General features: G+C 63.5%; 2 protein-coding genes across 2 annotated transcripts; one reads left to right on the top strand and one right to left on the bottom strand.

Annotated features, from left to right (window-relative positions):
- The first annotated feature begins 6,469 nt into the window (after nt 1–6,469).
- Nucleotides 6,470–10,931, top strand: TESK1 (testis-specific kinase 1). Its single transcript, XM_019474370.1, has 9 exons — nt 6,470–6,607; nt 6,748–6,796; nt 7,026–7,172; nt 7,345–7,427; nt 7,790–7,880; nt 8,126–8,209; nt 8,683–8,772; nt 8,937–9,087; nt 9,330–10,931. The coding sequence occupies exons 1-9, from the start codon at nt 6,513–6,515 to the stop codon at nt 10,448–10,450; spliced, it is 1,911 nt and encodes a 636-aa protein (XP_019329915.1). The 5' UTR covers nt 6,470–6,512; the 3' UTR covers nt 10,451–10,931.
- A 2,141-nt stretch (nt 10,932–13,072) lies between these two features.
- Nucleotides 13,073–16,668, bottom strand: CD72 (CD72 molecule). The gene is made up of 7 exons (XM_009288246.2): nt 16,373–16,668; nt 16,198–16,287; nt 15,885–15,974; nt 15,029–15,343; nt 14,634–14,782; nt 14,144–14,295; nt 13,073–13,214 (listed from the first exon to the last, which is right to left on the bottom strand). Exons 1-7 carry the CDS (start codon nt 16,587–16,589, stop codon nt 13,073–13,075), a joined length of 1,155 nt encoding a protein of 384 aa, XP_009286521.2. The 5' UTR covers nt 16,590–16,668.
- Nucleotides 16,669–18,501: the final 1,833 nt, after the last annotated feature.

Here is an 18,501-nt window from a genome sequence, read left to right as displayed (position 1 = left end):
ACTGCTGCCAAGGCCGAGGGGCTGTGCCCTGCCCCGCTGCCATTACCGCCTCTCCCCATCCAAGGGGAGGTGTGTGCACGTGTTGTTTTCGTCCTCAGCATCACTTAAGGTGCCACAAGCTGTTGGGCAAGGACTGCCCTTAAGCCGTGCTTCTAGTGGCTTCACCCGCCTCAGAGAGCAGCTTTGGGCTGGGCAGGACCCCTACCACCTCCCACCACGGTCTCTGGGGTCCCGCGCAGCGCTGTGCTGTGTCCCCTGCATGGGATCACGCTCCCACATGCAGCACAGCTCGGCATCCACATCCCAGCAGGACCCTGGCGTCCCTCTCCAGCCCTGCCACCATTCCCCACTGAACAGGGAGACCCCAAGACCCGGCTCCTCGGCAGCCACAAGAGAGGTGTCCTGCGAGGGGCCATGGCGAGCGTGCAGAGGGGTCCCTCTCCTCCGTGCTCCCTCCTGCCCCAGCGGAGCCATGGCCTCTCTACTGGCCTGGTTCCTGCTATTGATCTGTGGCTTGGAGCACGTGGCAGCACCTCGGAGCAGAGGGAGGCATTTAATAATGTTAGGCATGGATATGGCTCTTTAATAATGGATGCTCTTGTGTCTCAGCCAGGCCACGGTCTCTCCTTGCCTTGCTCTTTCTGTTTTCCCAGGCCCTGTGGGAGCCACAAAATGCTCTTTCTCCCACCCGTTGTTCATATTCTTGTGGGGCCACTTGCATGTAGGATTTGTGGGACCAGCGGAGGTTGGGGGGTGGGAGCGGGATCAGGCGGCAGGAGCCCACGTGTGTGCATGCTGGAGAGGAGGCAGGGGCAGGAGGGGGCCAGATGGGGCTTTGTGCTCGTGCAGTGGGTTGAGTCCAAGAGCTCGGCAGGATGGTGGGGCAGGCCCAGGATCTGAGCTGGGGTTTGGCTGCCTGAGCTTGCGAGGAGGATGGAGTTTGGCAGGGCAGCACAGGACCTGCTTTCTTCCCACCTCCCTTGTTCCTGCCATTGCTTTCCATGGCCGTGGGCACTTGCGGCTCCTTCCTCCATGTGGCTGCTGGGTCCTGCCTCATTCCAGCCTTGGTTGGTGTGGGGGATGGGGAGGGGACCTGGACATCTCTGTCCCTACGCAGGTAGCTCAGCTCTGGTGTGCAGCCGAGCCAGGGCCAGGCGGGGTGCTGAGGTACCAGCACAGGCATCTGACTGTGTTCCCAGCGTTAAAGCCAAAAGGCTCAGCATGTGTGAGCCCTGGTGTCCCAAGCTCGCCCCTGGGTTGAGCCTTATCCCACTCCAGCGAAGCACTTCTCTCAGAAAGGCTGTCTGGAGAGGACAGGAGACACCAGTGATGAAAAGCTGCCCTTTACCCTGGGGATTTGTTCCCAGCTGATCCCCTGCTGTGCTGCAGAGCTGCGCTGTTTCCCTCTGGAGCAGCTGGTTCCCATTGCCTTTCCCTGTGCAATTTCAGAGGCGCCAGGCCCACCCGTTTTCTCAGGTACACGGACATTGCAGCGAGCTGCCTCTCCATCTCCAATAGACTGAGCAGATTGAGCCGGGTGTGTTTGTGCCAGACATTTTCTCCAGCCCTTAAACCACTGTTGCATCTCTTCCCCAAATCCCTCTCTTACTTTCCTGTGTGCGGTCTGCAGCAGACGCGGGGGCTGCGGGCAGCATCCTGGCTTCGCTCTCCTGGGGGCTGTATCCGGATGTCTTTGCTCATCCTACTCTGCAGCTTATGCCCCACTGTCGCACATCCTCTTGGAGACGCTGCCTGCCAGGGCATAGCCATTTGGTGTGCCAGCGCCCCATTTCCATGGTGGGCCCACCCGTTTTCTCAGGTACACGGACATTGCAGCGAGCTGCCTCTCCATCTCCAATAGACTGAGCAGATTGAGCCGGGTGTGTTTGTGCCAGACATTTTCTCCAGCCCTTAAACCACTGTTGCATCTCTTCCCCAAATCCCTCTCTTCCTTTCCTGTGTGCTCTGCAGCAGAGACGCGGGGGCTGCGGGCAGCATCCTGGCTTCGCTCTCCTGGGTTGTCCCGCCCCCCTTTTCCGTGGGGCCGGGGGGGGGGGGCAGGTCGCGGCTCCCAGCGTGGACAGAGCTGGGGAGAGGGCTTCGGCACCACTGCTGCCTGCCCATCTCTGCTCACTTACCCACCAACCTTTGAGATTTTGTATTTACTCCCAATTTACCAATGCAACTAATGACACAACTCCCTCCCTCTTATCTGCTGCACTGCATCGGTGGACCTTGCCTTGTTTTACAAAGGAGGGTGGAGCGGCATGACATAGATGGGGAAACTAAGGCAGGCAGGGAGGAAGTGAATTTGCTGAGGTCAGCCAGCCGCCGCGAGGCGGAGAGCAGCCCTGGCCCCGCTGTCACCGCTCGGGAGCCCCGGGTGCTGGAAACGCGTTGTGCTGACTAGCCTGGGACCCGCCGGCACCTCTCCTGCGCTGTCATGGGGCATGCTCCAGGATTGCCTGTGACGGCTGGCGATGCCCCGGCTCCCGACGTGCCCACGGTCCTGTACCTGGGAGTGCGGGAGGTGAGGTGCATTCATCGGGAGTGGGTGCTGCGTGCCCTGCTGCTTTCGCTTCCCTGGAGGAAGTCTGTCTTGACCGATTCCGCCTTTTCCACGTGATGAGCAGATTTTCCAGTCCCACCCAGTAAAAGTCCTGTTGCGCTACTGGGATTCCCGTGAGCTCAGACACAGCTGTCACGGGCGGCTATGGGATTACCAGTGGCGTTGCTAGCTTCCTTACCTGCCCTCCTGTCTTTCCCCACTGGTCTCCCCAGGGCAAGGGGTGCAGGATGATGTCCCTGTGTGACTGTGCCTTGCCTGCGCTGGGCTGGTGCAAGGGGATGTGCCCTGAGTGAGGTGATGTGCGAGTCTGTCCCCGGCATGGGGTGCAGGGGGGCTGGCTGCTGAGACCCCCAAGTGGGGGGACTAGTGGGGGGCCTTCATCCCATGTCTAGACAGGAGCACCGGCTGCAGGGAGGAAGCAGGCTGTCTGCTCGCTCTGATTAGCATGCTCTTTAAATAAGACTGTAATTTTCGCTGTTAAAAGAGCTCAGATCCCTTGTGCCCAGGCTGGGGCCGCAGCCAGCCCTGTCCCATCCCCCATCCCCACGTGCTGGCAACAGATGGGATGGGGACCAACACGCCACGGCACCCCGGCTCAGCCATGGTGCCCAGCGAAGCACGCAGTGGAGGGGCCATGTGGGGTGCTGGGGGCCATTGGCGAGGGGCGAGGGCTTGCCTGGTTCCTGGGTGGGGGCCGGCGGCTTGTCCTCCCCCCGCACCCCAGTGCGGCTGCCCAGCTGAGCTCAGCTCCGGGGAATGTGCTGGGATTCCTGGGCACCATGCCAGAGCATGGAGAGGCGAGGGGGGACACCATCCTGCCCAGGGAGGCTCTGCTGCCTGCTGCCTTCCCCGGATAGCGTCGGGGAAGGAAACACTCTTAGCAAGGGGCTGCATCCGGCACGGGGTCGTGGCTTGCTCCCTCTTCTGCTATGCCTGCTTCCGGAGGGCGGCTGGGGTGCTGGGCTGGTGCTAGCACCTGGCTGGACTGGGTAAACTGGCTGACATGTGGGAGGCCAGTGGGAAGCCCAAGGGAGCATAACCCCTTCCCTGCCAGCCCCGGCAGGGGCTGGCCTCAAGCCGCAGATCTTGCAGGGGAGACAGCAGGATGGGGCCTTGCAAGCAAGCTCAGGGCGGTGGATGCCCTCGAGGAGGTCGTCCCCGGTGTGCATGGGGCAGGGGCTGTCCTGGGACTCCCTGGAGCCCTCCCTGCCCCTGGGGACGGAGTCCTGGAGCAGAGCACTGGGGCAGGGCTGTGCTGGCTGGAGGCTCCTGGGGTCCCTGGGAGAAATCCCAGGGAAGGAGCTTTCACTGGACCTTCCCTCCCGCAGGCTACCTCTCCTCCAGGATTAAGGCGTTAGGTGCCATATGGCTGCACTCGGGCCTGACCCAGCCTATTGCAATGGCAGGAGGCTTATTAATGAGGAATTAAGCCATGGGCACATCACAGTTACGTGGGGCTGAGCCAGTGCCCGCGAAGGGCTGCTCCCTGATGTAGGGACGCTGCTGATGATGGGTACCCAGCCAGCCCCATGGTGCATGGCCACCGAGTGCCAGCACTGTGCATGCTGCCCAGCATTCCCATCATGGGTGCGTGGCGCTGGAGCCTCGCTGCCCACAGCCATCCCTGCAGGACCAAGCCTGCCTGCGCCATCAAGCCGGGTCCTGGTGCCTGGCAGCTGCCGGTGTCAGCCAAACCAACCGCGCCCATCCCGCCAGCCCCACGCGGTGTGGGAAGGGAAGACAGTGCTGCCACCAGGCGACCTGGGTCAGGAGCACTGGGCTTTGCTGGGCAGCACCCAGCACCAGGGACTTGGCGGGGCTGGGGGGTCCCACTGGCCTCATCTGGGCTCCGGCTCCCTTGGCCCCTGACTCTGCAAGGAGCTGGAGGGGCAAAGGGAGACCCTGCCCATCCTGCTTTGGCCAGGCAGGTCCCCTCCTTAAAGCCCGCACAGCCACTGAAGCCAGGCTGGGAGCCCCATTTCTGTGTCTGGTGCTGCCTCCAGCTGCCCCACGCACAGGGATGGGGTGGAGGGAAGGCAGTGATGGTGGGGATGAGGTGGGGGTGCCCCTTGCCCTGCCTGCTGGTGCAGGTGTGGCAGGGAGTCCCCGGGCACCATGATGGGAGTGGCAGCAGTGCCAGGCACTGCAGGTGATGGGGTGGGCTGAGCAGGGTGGTGGGCACAGGGAGGACGTGGGGTGCCATTAGATGGGGAGCCCTGGGTGCGCACAGGGCTGGAGGAGCCGCGCTCCCCACAGCAGGGACTGTCACCTGGGCTGGTCTCTCCTCGAGCCCAGGCGTTTTGTCTGGTGCTCAGGGAGGAGAAGGCATGGGGGAACCCATCCTCCCTTTTCCCCCCAGTGTGGTGGGGGGCCGAGATGGGGACCCATGGTGGCAGGTGTCTTGGGTGTTCCCTCCTCACTCGTCCAGGGTCCATCCTGATCTCTGCTGCCACGTGGCCCCTGCCCACGGGCCAGGGGACCCGGCTGGCTGGCTGGAGCTGGCTGGAGGTGATGCAGGTGTAACCGGAGTGGGGTGTCCACGGGCAGGCAGCTGCTGAATTATTCAGATCTTCTCAGTGAACTCAATGAGCTGGTGGTGGCACAGCGGGGTTGGGCCAGGCTATTGCCCCTCGTTTCCACTCTGCCTGGGGCTGGTTTGGCCTTGGTGCACCCAGTCATGTAGAGGGATCATTATAAAGCACTAATTTCCCCCCAGGCCCTTTGGTGGGGGGGAGCTGCTGCCCATCCCCTGCATATTGGGTGCTGGATGGGTCCCCATCTCAGCATGCACACCAGGACAACCCTAAGCAATGCCAGCCATGGGGTGGGAAGAGAGCCCCAGAGGGCCCAGTACACCAGCCCCCCCCCCGTTGTGATGGGGACAGGGGCCAAGCTGCGAGCAGAATGAGGGGCACTGGGGACCCTGCCTCCAGCCGGTCCCCCGTGTTTTGCCCAGGGAGGCAATCCCTGAGGCGAGGGGGGTGTGGGGCGGGCCAGGGACTGGCGCCGGCACAGCAGCCTCAACCAGCATCGACTAAAAAGGAGAAGAGCAGGGAGCTGACAGCAGCGCTGAGGAATGCCTGTGCCTCCGTGCACAGCTCGGTGTGTGCTGGGGAGCAGCCGGGATCCACCAGGTTGTGCCCGCCACCGGCTGCTGCTCTGGGGGGGTCCCATCCCACACCCCCAGCACCCACTCAGGAGGGGACCCTCGGCACCGGTTCGGCCCCCACAGCCCGGTGCTGGGGCAGGGGATCCCCTGCTCATCCTCCACCCTGCACGTGCTAGGGGGCTGCAGAAGGACGGGGGTGTCCATGCTTGGCGGCGCTCCCAGCTGCTGTTCTTGGCAGGGGGCCAGGCCCCCAGCTCGCATGACAGCATGGGGCTGGGGACGGCTAAATATACAGCCTCGTCCCAGCGCCATGCCCCGCCAGGCTGGGGTCATGCATCGGGGCAGCGTTGGTCACCCCCAGGGCTAGTTCGGGGGGCAGTGTGCCCCCTCTGTTCTCCACCCCATGCTGGTGGGGTCTGTCTGGGTGGTACTGACCCGAAAAAGCCTGCTCTGGTGCGCCGCAATCCCGCACCTGCCTGTTCTTGCAGCAGGGCTGGGGTCACAGCTTGCAGGAGCTGCCGTTGCCTCTCCGGGAGGGCTGGGCAGTGTAGCGTGGTGGGGGGAGCACGACAAGCAGGGTGCCCCGGGGCGGATGGGGGTGTGCGTCATCGACACTGGGGGTCCTTGGGGTGCTGCTGTGCCTGGAGAGCCCCCTTAGCCCTAGCAGTCCCTAGGGTGCCCCATGCCTCGGGTGTGTGGGGTGCACAGCTCCTACCTCTTGGGCTGGGGTGTGTACCAGGTGCAGGCTGGTGTCCAGGGGGGCTGCGGGGATATGTGGGACTCAGCCTCCCCTGCACCCCCCTCCAGGTGCGGCACCGCCAGTCAGGGCAGATCATGGTGCTGAAGATGAACAAGCTGACCAGCAACCGGGGCAACATGCTGCGGGAGGTGCAGCTGATGAACCGCCTCTCGCACCCCAACATCCTCAGGTAGGACCTGTTCCCCCGCTGCCATCCCCGTTGCCCCCCTTTTCTCTAGCCTGGGGAGGGTTGGGGCTACTGCTGGTGCTGGATGAGCTCCTGGGGCTGGTCCCTGCTGCGGCCACACTCAGGTCCCCTCTGTCTCACAGGTTCATGGGGGTGTGCGTGCACGAGGGACAGCTGCACGCGCTGACGGAGGTGAGAGCGGGGCAATGGCCGTGAGTCTCAGGGTTCCTGCAGGCCTGGGGAGGGGACAGCGATGGCTATGGGGACACTTTCTCGGCCCGTGGCACATGTGCCGGGCAAGGTCTACTGGGGGGCTGTGCCGTGGGGTGGTTGGGGGATGCGTTGGGATAAGAGGTGAGCATCCAGCATTATGGAAGGGAGGGGGGGCACAGTGATGCGATGGCCCGGCTCTTCCCATCAGTACATCAACGGTGGGAACCTGGAGCAGCTGCTGGACAGCCCTGTGCCCCTCTCCTGGTCCATGCGTGTCAAGCTGGCCCTCGACATCGCCCGTGGCTTGCGCTACCTGCACTCCAAGGGCATCTTCCACCGTGACCTCACCTCTAAGGTATGGGATGCTCCAAGGCATCCCATTGCCCTCATCCCATACCCACGTTGCTGCCCCAAGCATGGCCAGCTGGGGAGCAGGAGGCTGCACTGTGCTGGGGCATCCCAGGAGCGGTGGCCAGTGAGGCAGGGCTGGTGCAGTTGGTGTGACAGGGGTCCTCCTGTGCCCCCAGAACTGCCTGGTGCGCTGCGAGGCCAATGGCTACACAGCTGTAGTGGGTGACTTCGGCTTGGCGGAGAAGATCCCCACCTATAGGTGCGTGGGCAGCGTCCACCCGTCCGTCCCCATCCTTGGAGTTGGGGGGTTTCCAGCCCACTTGGAGCAGGAGCTGGGGAGGGATGGACTTTCGGGATGCAGCTAGAAGGGCAGGGATGGGGGGCTGTGGGGGTGGTCCCTGGCAGTGGGGACTCGTGGGGCAGATGGACACATTTGGGGCTGGCTAGGAGGGGATGGTGTGGATGGGCAGAGATGAGTTTGTGGGGTACATGGAGGACAATTAGCCCAGGAAGGGAGATGGAGATGGAGATGGTGATTTGGGCTGCCCCAGTGGGAAGATGGGAGGTTGGACAGGGACAGGGAACTGTGGGCAGCCCCTGATGTCCCACCATGTCTCCCAGCGAGGGCGGTGAGAAGGAGCCGCTGGCCGTGGTGGGCTCCCCGTACTGGATGGCGCCCGAGGTGCTGCGAGGGGAGATCTACAACGAGAAGGTGAGGCTGCATGGCTGCCACATGTGGGGCTTTATCCAGGCTTGTGCTGCCAGCGGTTTGCAGGATTTGCAGCCCTGGAGGCATTTGGGCACACAGAGGGAAGGAACTGGGCATCCCCCGGGTGGTGAGGTGGCAGGGCTCCCGGTGTGGCTCCACAGGAAGGAGGGGGGCTATGGGTTCACAGGATGGTGGGCATGTTGCCTCAGGGCTGCAGGGCCCCCCCCATGACTCCCTGCTCTCTGCAGGCCGATGTGTTCGCGTACGGCATCATCCTATGCGAGACCATTGCTCGTGTCCCCGCTGACCCTGACTACCTGCCCCGCACCGAGGTGACTCCCTGGGACGGGGATGGGGAGGGAGGGTGGCAGGCAGCAGCATTGGGGCTGGGACTGCTTCACCAAATGAGGGGGACCATCCTCCCATGCTGGGCAGAGCCCTGTGTGCAGGAGCTGCCCTGCAGCTCGGGGTAGGGGTGCTGTGTCCCAAATGCTGTACGGGGAGGGATGCTCTCTGCCGATAACCTGTCCTCGGATCCCATAGTCGGCCTGGGTGGGAGAAGGGGACAGTTGGATTCAGGCAGAGAGCAGGAGGGATCTGTGTCCCGGCATCCCTCAGCCTTGCCCCAACTTGGGGTGACCCTAGGGTCTCCCCTTGCTGTGCCTCAGCCGGGGTGCTGCCACATCCACAGCCCTGGGTGGCCCGCAGTCAGTGCGGGGAGGGGAGGCAAGGCCATCCCAGGTCCCCTGGGCTGTGTGGTGCCCTAGGGGACCCAGCCTCATTCTTCCTTGTTTCCCTGGCACAGGATTTTGGTCTGGACGTCACCACTTTCCGCACCATGGTGGGGATCGACTGCCCAGCGGCCTTCCTCCAGCTTGCTTTCCACTGCTGCAGTGTGAGCCTCCCATCCCCGCTGCCCTTCCCCGCCGGGGCAGCGGGGCAGGACAGGCAGCCTTGCCTGCACAAGGGGGGACAGGCAGGGAGCTGCCTTTGCTGGTCAGGCCTCCCTGGGGTGCTTGGGGGGCTGCAGACCTGATGGGTAACCCCTCCTGCCCACAGATGGAGCCCACCTCCCGCCCCTCGTTCCTGGAGATCACGCAGTGCCTGGAGGGGGTCCTGCAGCACCAGCCGGGTGCCGAGGGCGCCGGGGCCACCCTCTTCGGTGGTGGGGAGAGCCTGCCCGCGCCTGGGATGGCGGCCACGCTCAACGGTACGTGGGCACCCCGGGGACAGGCCATAGAGGGGTGCAAGGAGGGGGGATGTGGGGTGTCCCATCCTACCCCGGCAGCTGTAGGGGAAGGAGACAGGGGTTGCATGAGGTCTGCAGGATGGAGCCGGTCACTGTTACCCCCCTCGGGGTGCGCCCCTGGGTTGTTGGGTGCCCAGCACCCCGTGGCACCCCACATCAGCAGCTGCTGGCAGCTGGTGACCCGCTCCTGTGCCCATGCCCAGGGGTAGCTGGGAGGGCGGCTGGCCGTGCCGAGCAGTCGCCCCTGCGTGAGCTGGGGACACAGCACCTGCAGCCGGACCAGCGCCTGTCCCGCAGCCAGTCCGACATGTTCCCCCCCAAATCGCCTGTCCTGCTGTGGCCCGTGGAGCCTTACGGCGGGGCCAGGACCAAGGAGACGCCCCACCGCGTCAACCCCTTCTCCCAGCGCGAGGACCTGAAGGGGGGGAAGATCAAGCTCTTCGACACGCCGAGCAAGTCGGTCATCTCGCTCACCTTTGATCTGCCGCCCCCCGCCCCGCTCCAGCTCAGCACCCCCGTGACGCCTGAGCCTGCCGTGGAGGTGCAGTGTGACTTCTCGGCCCCTGCCACCACGCCCCGCAAGTGCCACTCGCTGCCTGCCTCCCCCGAGCTGCCCCGCCAGGGGGGCCTGGCACTGGGCGTGGGGTTCCCTCGTGCGAAGGGCCCCTCGCTGCCTGCCTCCCCCGAGCTGCCCCGCCAGGGGGGCCTGGCACTGGGCGTGGGGTTCCCTCGTCCCGCCATCAACCCCCAGCCCCCCAACCTCCTTCCTCCCCCAGCCTGGGGACAAGGCTCCCCCCGCAGCCCCAGAGTGGAGGAGCAGATGGACTGCGGCCCCGACAGCCCTGAGGTGCCGCAGCCCTCCCTGCCGCCCCCCAACAGCAACTTCATCCGCACAGCGTCCTCGGGCGCCCAATCCTGGCAGCCGGAGCCGCGAGTCCCCAACGGGCTCCTCTTCAACAACAACCACGTGGTGGTCAGCAAACCCCTGGCTTGGGGCAGCGGGCTGGAGCACGGCTTCTCCGAGCTCAGCATCCCCTGCGCTGTGGCGCTGGAGCGGACGGAGCGCACAGCCATGCTGCCCGGGCACGGCTCCAGTGCCGTGCTGGAGCAGGACGAGGTGCTGCCCTGCCCTGGCTGCTGCCTGGGTCCCTTCAGCTTCAGTTTCGCCTCCGTCTGCCACCGGCCGGCACCCAGCCCGCCTCGCTACCAGAACCTCAACTGTGAGGCCAAGAGCCTCCTCTGCCACGACCGGGGCCACCACCAGAAGGCCCCGGGGCCAGTACTAGCGGAGCCCAGCCTGAAGCTGCCGGAGGCGCAGTCCTAGTGCCGGGGACCCCTGGGGAGTGGGGCTGCGTCCAGCTGCCCCTCGGACCCCCCTGCAGCCGCAGCGCCAAGCAGGTGTGGGGGCCCAGCCTGTCCCTGTGGTCCGTCCTCGCTCGGCGCTTGGTGGCTGCAGTGGCGCTGATGCCCCATGCCGTGGCCGCCATGGCGCTGCCCAGGCGCTTGGGCACCTGTCCCGCCGGGATCAGCCTGAGGGGTCTGCGGGGAGCCCCGGGTGTGGGCTGGGTCCCTGCCAAGGACTGAAGTGCAATAACGCCCCTGCCCCGGGCACGCTCCAGCATTGCCCTGGGCAGCAGGGCTGGTCTCCCATGGGGCTCCCGGGGTTCACACCCTGGATGCGGGACCCTCTTTCCCCAAGGGCTCACCCCTCTCTGGGCTCTCACAGAGGGGTGTGCAATGAGCCTGCTCTCCCGGGAGAACTAGGAGCCCCCCGCAGCCCCCCAGGCCAGGGGGGGAGCGGGGCTGGGCTGAGGGCAGAGGGGTCAGTGTGTGTATGTGTGTTTTGGGGGACCCTGTGGGGCTGGGTGTCCCAGTGCTTCCCTACAAGCGTGGGGAGCACAGCCAGTCCCTGACACAGGGAGAGGCGTGCAGGGGGGCCGGGAGAGGGGCGGTGCCCGTGGGGCAGCGCTCGGGGAGGATTGCCAGCACTGGGGTTGCCCCTGCCCACCCAACGCTGAGGGCTGGGTGCTGAGCTGGTACGGCGCCCCGTGTCCCCCCAGCACACGGGGTCGGGAGCGGGGTGCTGGCAGAGGGGCCGGGGTGCTATCCTGGCACCGGGGGGAAGGGGCCGGTGGACAGCACGGCCAGGCTGCCTGGCACCTGGCAAGGGTGGGAGCCGGCTTTCCTCCCTCCCGCACAATGCACTGGTGAATGCAGAACTCTTGTGTTTTTTATTATTAATAATAATAATTGCTAGTAATATATACCCAGCTTATTTAAAGTGTTCAATAAAATCTGAATGTCCCAGCGACTCGGGCTGCCACTTCTGTCTCTTGGATGCATGTCGGACGTGGAGGGGAGCCCGACCCCAGAAGGTTGCACGGGCTTGCCTGGGGCTTCTGGGAACCCCCTCGGGAACCACAAGCCAGCCTGGCTCAGCCATCTCATTGCCCCCAAAGTGGCCATCTTGGTTGAAATGGCTTCAGCCAAATTCCCATTTATTATTTAGGTTCTTCGGGTTCATGCCCTTGAGTCCGTGTTTGTGGTGGTACACAAGAAAGCAAAGAGCAGACAAGCTACGTCTCTTTATTGCTACAGAGTGAGTTCAGCAAGCGGACAAGACAGAGAAGTGACATGTGCCACCTCCAAAAAGCCTGCCTTTAAATGCCCTTTTGCTCTTCAAGCAAGCTAATTCACATAGCAATTAATCAACTATATATGGCACACATGACCCCATAATAAACTGAGAACATCTTCGCCTGGTTGAACATGACTTCCTCTGCTCTTGCCTGGCTGCAATGTTACATCAGGGCTATTTTGCTTAATCTTCGCATGTGCACGTGTGTAGTAACTATTTAAAGTCCTGATGACTTGTCTCGCAAAGCATCAGTCCACTGCAAGTGCCAGAGCTGCTTTTGCTTTTGAAAGGCACCACCACATTGTACAATCCTTAAGGTCATTGCTCTACTTTCTAATTAGCAAAAAAACCCAACCGCCAGCACAGGCACCGTCCGATTCAGGTGCAGCTTCCCTCTTTGGGCGCTGAGGCTTTGCTGAGGCTGTTGTTTGCTGGGTTGCCTGAAAGCTGTGGCCAAGCTGCTCCTGGGATGGGGCCAGGCGCAAAGTTCCTGCTGTGGGGAGGGGACCTGGCCAGGTGTGGGGCTGTGCCGTCCCCTACTCCCATGTCCTCGCATGCCAGCACCGCAGCTCGCTCCGTGCTGGGGATGTTGCATGGCTGCGGTGCTGAGCATCACGCCTTGCTGCGCTCTGTGGCTGGGTCCGGGCTGCCCATTGCACACCAGCCCCTGTGCTCAGGAAGACACAGCGTACCCCACGCAGGTGTGGGGCTGAGCCGTGGGACCCGTACCGCTCTGCTGAAGCACATCAGCTGGGGGGAAACGGCCACTGCCACCGCCTCCCCCAGCCTGCGTGATGCCGGAGCATCACCGGGCATCGCTGAGAAGGACCTGGGCAGCCCATGGGCAGGGGTCTGTGAGAGGGAAGGGGGTTGCCTGCATGGCTGGGACATCCCGGGCAGGGGTGCAGCAAGGCTGAAGCGGAGGCGGTGCGGGGTGCAGGTGCTGCAAGGGAAGGCAGAGGGTGAGGTGCTGCCCAGCCTCCACCACACGCAGCGGGGCTGGGAAGGCAGCTTGCAAAGGGGTTTCCCCCATCTTGCCCCTTTGCTGCCCTACAGCTTGGGAGCGACTCTTGAGCTACCGCAGACCAGGGGCTACCATGGCAGCAAAGGGATGGAGGCAGGCGCTATCCAGCACAGGGAGGTGCCTGCATCCCTCTCCCTTTCCAAGGGAAGGGGTCAGCGTGCCCCACACAGATGCCCAGGCTCCCCACTTTCCTCCTCGCACACCCCACAGGCCCCGTGCACCCCAGTGCTCGGCAGACCCTAGCGTGGACACACTCACCGCAGCAGTGCTGGGGTCAGCGGCCATCATGGGATGAAAGGGGAGCTTGGCCCCGCCGCCTTCTCACAGATCCAGAGGTGCAGGTCGTCAGGACTGGTGCACTGGGCAGGTTTGATGTTCCCACGGCTTATTATGGCACAGGACCCATTCGACTTCGACTGCCATGGTCTGGATGGGAAAACGACACATCAGGGGGCTGCCACCGCCCCGCTACCCCCTGCTGAGGCAGCCATGGCTGCTGATGGCTGCCTCTTGTACGCTTGCACAGGAGGGGTTGAATGCTGCAGTCAAAGGGGGGATCCCCCAGTCCTCCCCTTCTGATTTCACAGGCTGAAGCCTCAGCCGATGCATCCCTGCCCTTCCTCAGGCAGGCTGAGAAACCCCTCTGCAAAAGGTTTGCATCACTTGCGACTCCTCTTAGCCTCCCCCCTGCTTGAATCTCAGCCTCGCTGCTGGGGGATATCTCACCCCTGCAGCGCCTGGCAGTGGGGAGAGCCCGGTCCTCCCTGAAGGCATGTGGATTGCCAGAGGAGCTGCCCTGGGCCATGGGGCCGTGGTGGGGTGCAGCCCCCCACGGTGGGGCTGAGGATGGAGGGGCAGGCAGTGGGCAGGGATTGGGTACCCAGCACCCAGCCAGACGGGTCTGTTCCTCCCCACTGCTCTCAGACACCGCAAGAGGAAGCAGTGGTGAGCTGGGGAAGAGGTGCACGTGGCGGGGAGGAGCCCGGGACCCTCTGCAGAACGGAAGGCTTTTTTTCCCCTCGAGGAGGGACCAGGGAGGCACGTGAGGGATAGATGTGGTGCTCGAACGCTTTCTCTAGACCCCAAATAAAACTTGCGGTTTCTTTTGTCCCCTCTCGCTGCCTCCTGCTTGTGCATGCCCTGCACGTGGCCCCCCAAGCCTCGGCTTTTCGTTTGCACAGCCTCTAAGCATCTCATCACACCACTGCACCCACCTCCCCTCAGCCTCAGCTGCTTTGATGCTCTTTGTTGCCCAGTGCTTGTGCCTAGGATTGGGTACCGGTGGGATTTAAAACGCTTCCTAAAGCTGTGCTGGAAGAGAGGGGGTTTCAGCAAGAGGCTGTGCTGCCGGGTACCTTTCGTAAAGGGAGCCATCCACCCAGAACCAGGCGTCCGAGACCCCCTCGCCATCCGGGTCCTCTTCCTCCAGCCAGCCATAATCATACCAGGGAAAGCTGCTCTTTTGCAGCCCGATCCAGTATGGGATGTCCGCATTCTTCAAGAAGGTCTAGGGAAGGAGATAAAGGGCCTTTTAGGGGCTTTTCCATAGTACCTATGTGCTGCAGTGTTTGCAGGGGGTGGTTGTCTCCCCAAGGAGCCCCTGGGGCTGGAGCTCCTTGGGGCAGGACAGCTGAGCAGCCCTGGTTCCCTGCTCCAGCTTGGGCAGCATCCAAGGGTGCCAGAGCCTCTCTGCCCCGTGTCCACCACCAGCCACGTGCTCCAAAGATTAGCCTTGCACCATCCAATGTTTCGGCAGGCCAGGGGCCCCCAGAGCAGTGCTGGCCCACCTGGGGAGCCCAGGGCTGGATGCACCAGCTCCTGCCCTCAGCTCCCCCAGCACCCTACCGGCACGGTCCAGCGACTCCAGGATTTGGTGACCAGGAGCTGAGAATATTTCTTCTCGCACTCATCTCTGCTGTCCTCCCATGTCTTCTTCTCCGACGAGATGAAGAGGCACTTGCCCCTGTACAGCAGCCAGCCTGAAGGGCAGCAATCTGGGGGCAGGGGCATGGCTCAGGTGCTTGCTTAGCCACAGAAGCCCTGGCGGAGACTGGGGACAGACCCACATCTTCCCAGCAGACATCACAGGCTCAGCTGCTGCTCCAGGCATAGCTTCAGCCTTTGGACCACCCTGTCCCCACCATGTGGCCAAAAAAATCAGTGCTCATGCTTTGGCACTGCACCTGCTGAGGGGTGCCAGTCCCCTGGGGCACTCCATCCCTGCTCCACCATTGCCCTACCTATAGCTGTGCAGGAGCGCAGGATGGCTACAGTGTTCTCGCTGTTGTTGAGCTTCCCCTGCACCTCCTGCATCTCCTTCTCCATCTTCCCCAGGATGCCCATGACACGCCGCAGCTCGGCATTCAGGGTCTCCAGCTCCAGCTGGCTGCTGTTGCCCTCCCGCCACGCTTGCTGCAGCTCCGCTCTGGCCCACGCCAGCTCCAGCTTCGTCTGCTCCAGGCTCTGCTCCTGCACGCTCACCTCCTGCGAGAGGCGGCCCTGCTCGGCCGCATGCTCACGGGAGGCGTCCTGCAGGCTGCGGGTGACCTGCCAGTCTGGGGACAGGGGGGGTGAGCTGGGGCATGGGGGTGGGACAGCCCAGGCAGGGGGACACGGGACTGCCCCTGCTCAGGGGGTAGGATGGGCAGGGCAAGGCAGCAGGGTGTCCATGCAGGATGGGAAAGGATGGGAAAGACATGTCAGGGAAGTGTATGGTCAGGGGCTGGGCAGGACCTGGCAGGGGAGAGCGGGGCAAGGCAGGACAGGGTGCAGGAGCAGACAGAGCAGGACAGGGGCAGGGGGGGTGCAGCAATATGAGGCTGGGCAACGCCTGGAAGGGAAGGGAAAGGAGCAGAAACGAGAACAAGGTGGGAAAGTTGGGTGATGGGAGGCAAGGGAGGCACCCATGATGTGCGAGGGATACAGGCCAGCTTGTGGCAGACAGGGCAGAGGGACCCAGCCACCAGCAGTGTGAGTGGGTATGCCTCTATTCTCCCCCCCATTCACCCATGGCACCCCCCCCCAGTGCAGCTGCCTCCCTCTCCTTGTGCTGCCCAGCCACCCCCAGCCCCAGAAGTGCCCACACCCCCGACTCACAGCAAGCCCCCAGGGCCACGGTGGCCACCAGCAGCAGCAGGCAGGTTGCCAGCAGCCCCACAGGGATGCACCACCGCCGGGACCAGTGCCCTGCAAGACAAAACCAACCACAGGCATCAGCCAGTGAGCCGGGAAAACCCCGGCAGCCCTGAGACCTTGGGCCTGCAGGCAGCAGAGTGGTAGCACGATGGCACAGGTGGCACGGTGTGGGCGCTTCCTGTCTTCAAGGATGGGAGCGGGAGCACCCCAAAACACCACCCACTACCCGTGCCAGGACCTCCCTGGGTCCCCTGGGCTCCAGCCGGGCACTCACCTGGACTGGGCTGGGCCCCATCCCCGTCCTGCCCTGCCGGCGCCGACTGCATGTTCTCGTAGGGGCTCTCCGTCTCGTCCATGCCAAGGGCTGTTGGAGGAAGGCAGGGGAGAGCGGCTGAGTCCACAGGGCTGGGCATGATGGCGGCAGCGTGGGGGGTCCCGCAGGATCTCACCTGCCTCCAGCGCCTGGCTGGCCATGCTCCGGCCCCCCATCACTTTGGCAAACCTCAGGTCAGCATAAACCATGCTCTGGGCCATGTGGGCAAGCGCTGGGCAAGCCTTGAGCCCTGCTGGCTCCCACCCTGCCCTTGGAATTCCTTTCTGGGATGGTCCTGCTCCCCGGTGATTGTGCTGTCTCTCAGGGGTGCAAAGGAGAAGTGCAGCCAGCATCTGCAGAAGCAGAAGTTTGCTCTGAGCTGTAGCAGATGGGACCAGCGAGGCACGGCTACAGGGACCAGCACCCTTTCATTGGTCCCAACACCAACGGCCCAGCCCCTCCCACGCCCCGAAAGTGCTCATGGTCCTCCCGGGCATGTGGCAGGGCCAGGGCAGCACAGCCTGAGGTCAGAGCAGTGGCAGAGCCAGGATGGACCCAAATCCCTGGGCCAGGGGAGAGCTGGGGGAGAGCAGGGCCAGCCTGGACACAGGAGCACATTGCCCTGGGGACAGCCCTGTGGAGGGCTAGAAGTCTTCACGGATGCAGGTTTCGCATCCTGGCCTCTGGGAATGGGAATTTCCCCATGATGTAGTTTGTGCCACTGCCTCTCGTCCTTTCCCTGGTCCCCTCCTTAGAAGACCCCGGCTTCGGCATCGCTCCAAACCCCTCCCAGAGAGCTGCATAAAGCAATGACACCCACTTTGCCTCCCCTTCTCCAGACCACAACCCCAGCACTAGCAGCATCTCCTCCTCGGTCCCAACCTCCAGCCCCTCAGCATCTCAGAGGTCTCTACTGAACTCTATCCAGAGAAAGGCAGGTTTCAGAAGGGGCGCCGAGTTAGGGACCAGTCGGGCACATCTGACATAGCCAGCTCCTGGGACAGGACTGGAGGTGTGCAGGGGTGCTGGTGGAGCACAGCATTGCAAGGCCACTCTCCATCATCTCTGCAAGAGCAGGGGAAGTCCTTCATCACTGGAGAAAGGCAAAAATCACTGCAAACTTCACAGGGGACAGGAAGGAGGTTTGGAAAGCTAAAGGTTGAGCAGCTTCCACCCAGTCCCCAGGAAGAAGATGGAGCACGTCCTCCTGGGCACGCAGTGGTCCAGGCCCAGGGAGGACATGGTGGTGGCTGCGGGGAGCCCAGCGGGATTTACCAAGGGCAAGTGGAGCCTACCCAACCTGCCTGCCTGCTGCTGTGGGAGCACTGGGCTGGGAACAAGGGGAGAGCAATGGGAGCCATTTATCATGAGCCTTCGGGGTTTGGGACATGGTGCCCTGTGGTCTCCTTGCTGGCAGAATAGGAAGATGTGGCCAGGAGGAGGGGAGAAGAGCAAGAGGTCACGCTGCAATGTAGAAACCACTTTTAGGCACTGGGGCAAACATTTCTGCACAGCAGTGATGCTCAAACCCTGGAGCGGAGCGCAGAGAGGGGGGACCTCCGTCCTGGATGGGGCCAGCCTCAGAGCCACCTGTTTCCACGTGGAAGTTGGCCCTGTTCTCCCCTGCGCCAGGGATTTGGGTCAATTCTCAGTAGGCTGAGCCCTGCAGCTCTGCCCAGTGCCCCACCCCCGAGCTGCACTGCCCCACTGCCATCCCAGGGGACCCCGAGCAGTTTCGGGGCGTGGAAGGGGTCAGGATGTTGGCGCCGGGGCCAATGGCAGGAACCTGTGCCTGTACTTTCCTGCTCTCGTCTGCTGCGCCTCACAGCAAACTTCTGCTTCTGCAGAAACCAGCCGCACTTCTCCTTTGCAGCCCTGAGAGAGGGGGTGACCGCGGCAGAGCAGGAGCCATCAGGGCCATCAGGGCAGTCCAGGGCATGGCCCAGAGCATGGTCTACTCTGCTGCGCCTCACAGCAAACTTCTGCTTCTGCAGAAACCAGCCGCACTTCTCCTTTGCAGCCCTGAGAGAGGGGGTGACCGCGGCAGAGCAGGAGCCATCAGGGCCATCAGGGCAGTCCAGGGCATGGCCCAGAGCATGGTCTACGCCGACCTGAAGTTTGCTGTGGCCCCCCCACTCACCTCCCCCGCCTGCCCCACAGCCCCCGATGAGGATGACAGCCCCTATGAGAACGTGCCGCTGGGGCCGGTGCCGGTGGAGCCCAGCCCAGGTGAGAGTCCGGCCACGGGCACTGCCGCGGGGGTGC

The sequence above is a fragment of the Aptenodytes forsteri genome, unplaced genomic scaffold, assembly GCF_000699145.1.
Source record: "Aptenodytes forsteri isolate BGI_AS27 unplaced genomic scaffold, ASM69914v1 Scaffold201, whole genome shotgun sequence".
In the NCBI taxonomy this organism is placed as follows: Eukaryota; Metazoa; Chordata; class Aves; order Sphenisciformes; family Spheniscidae; genus Aptenodytes; species Aptenodytes forsteri.
The sequence above is the reverse complement of the archived record's forward strand: the minus strand, read 5'-3'. Positions and strand labels throughout refer to the sequence as shown.

Excerpts from the sequence above, each read along its gene's own strand:
- TESK1 (XM_019474370.1), top strand. The coding sequence starts at position 6,513 with ATGGTGCTGAAGATGAACAAGCTGACCAGCAACCGGGGCAACATGCTG. Across the intron at positions 8,210-8,682 it reads ACTACCTGCCCCGCACCGAG|GATTTTGGTCTGGACGTCAC; the intron begins GTGACTCCCTGG and ends TCCCTGGCACAG. Across the intron at positions 8,773-8,936 it reads TTGCTTTCCACTGCTGCAGT|ATGGAGCCCACCTCCCGCCC; the intron begins GTGAGCCTCCCA and ends TCCTGCCCACAG.
- CD72 (XM_009288246.2), bottom strand. The coding sequence starts at position 16,589 with ATGCTGGCTGCACTTCTCCTTTGCACCCCTGAGAGACAGCACAATCAC. Across the intron at positions 15,975-16,197 it reads TGGGGCCCAGCCCAGTCCAG|GGCACTGGTCCCGGCGGTGG; the intron begins GTGAGTGCCCGG and ends TTTGTCTTGCAG. Across the intron at positions 13,215-14,143 it reads GATGGCTCCCTTTACGAAAG|ACCATGGCAGTCGAAGTCGA; the intron begins GTACCCGGCAGC and ends TTTCCCATCCAG.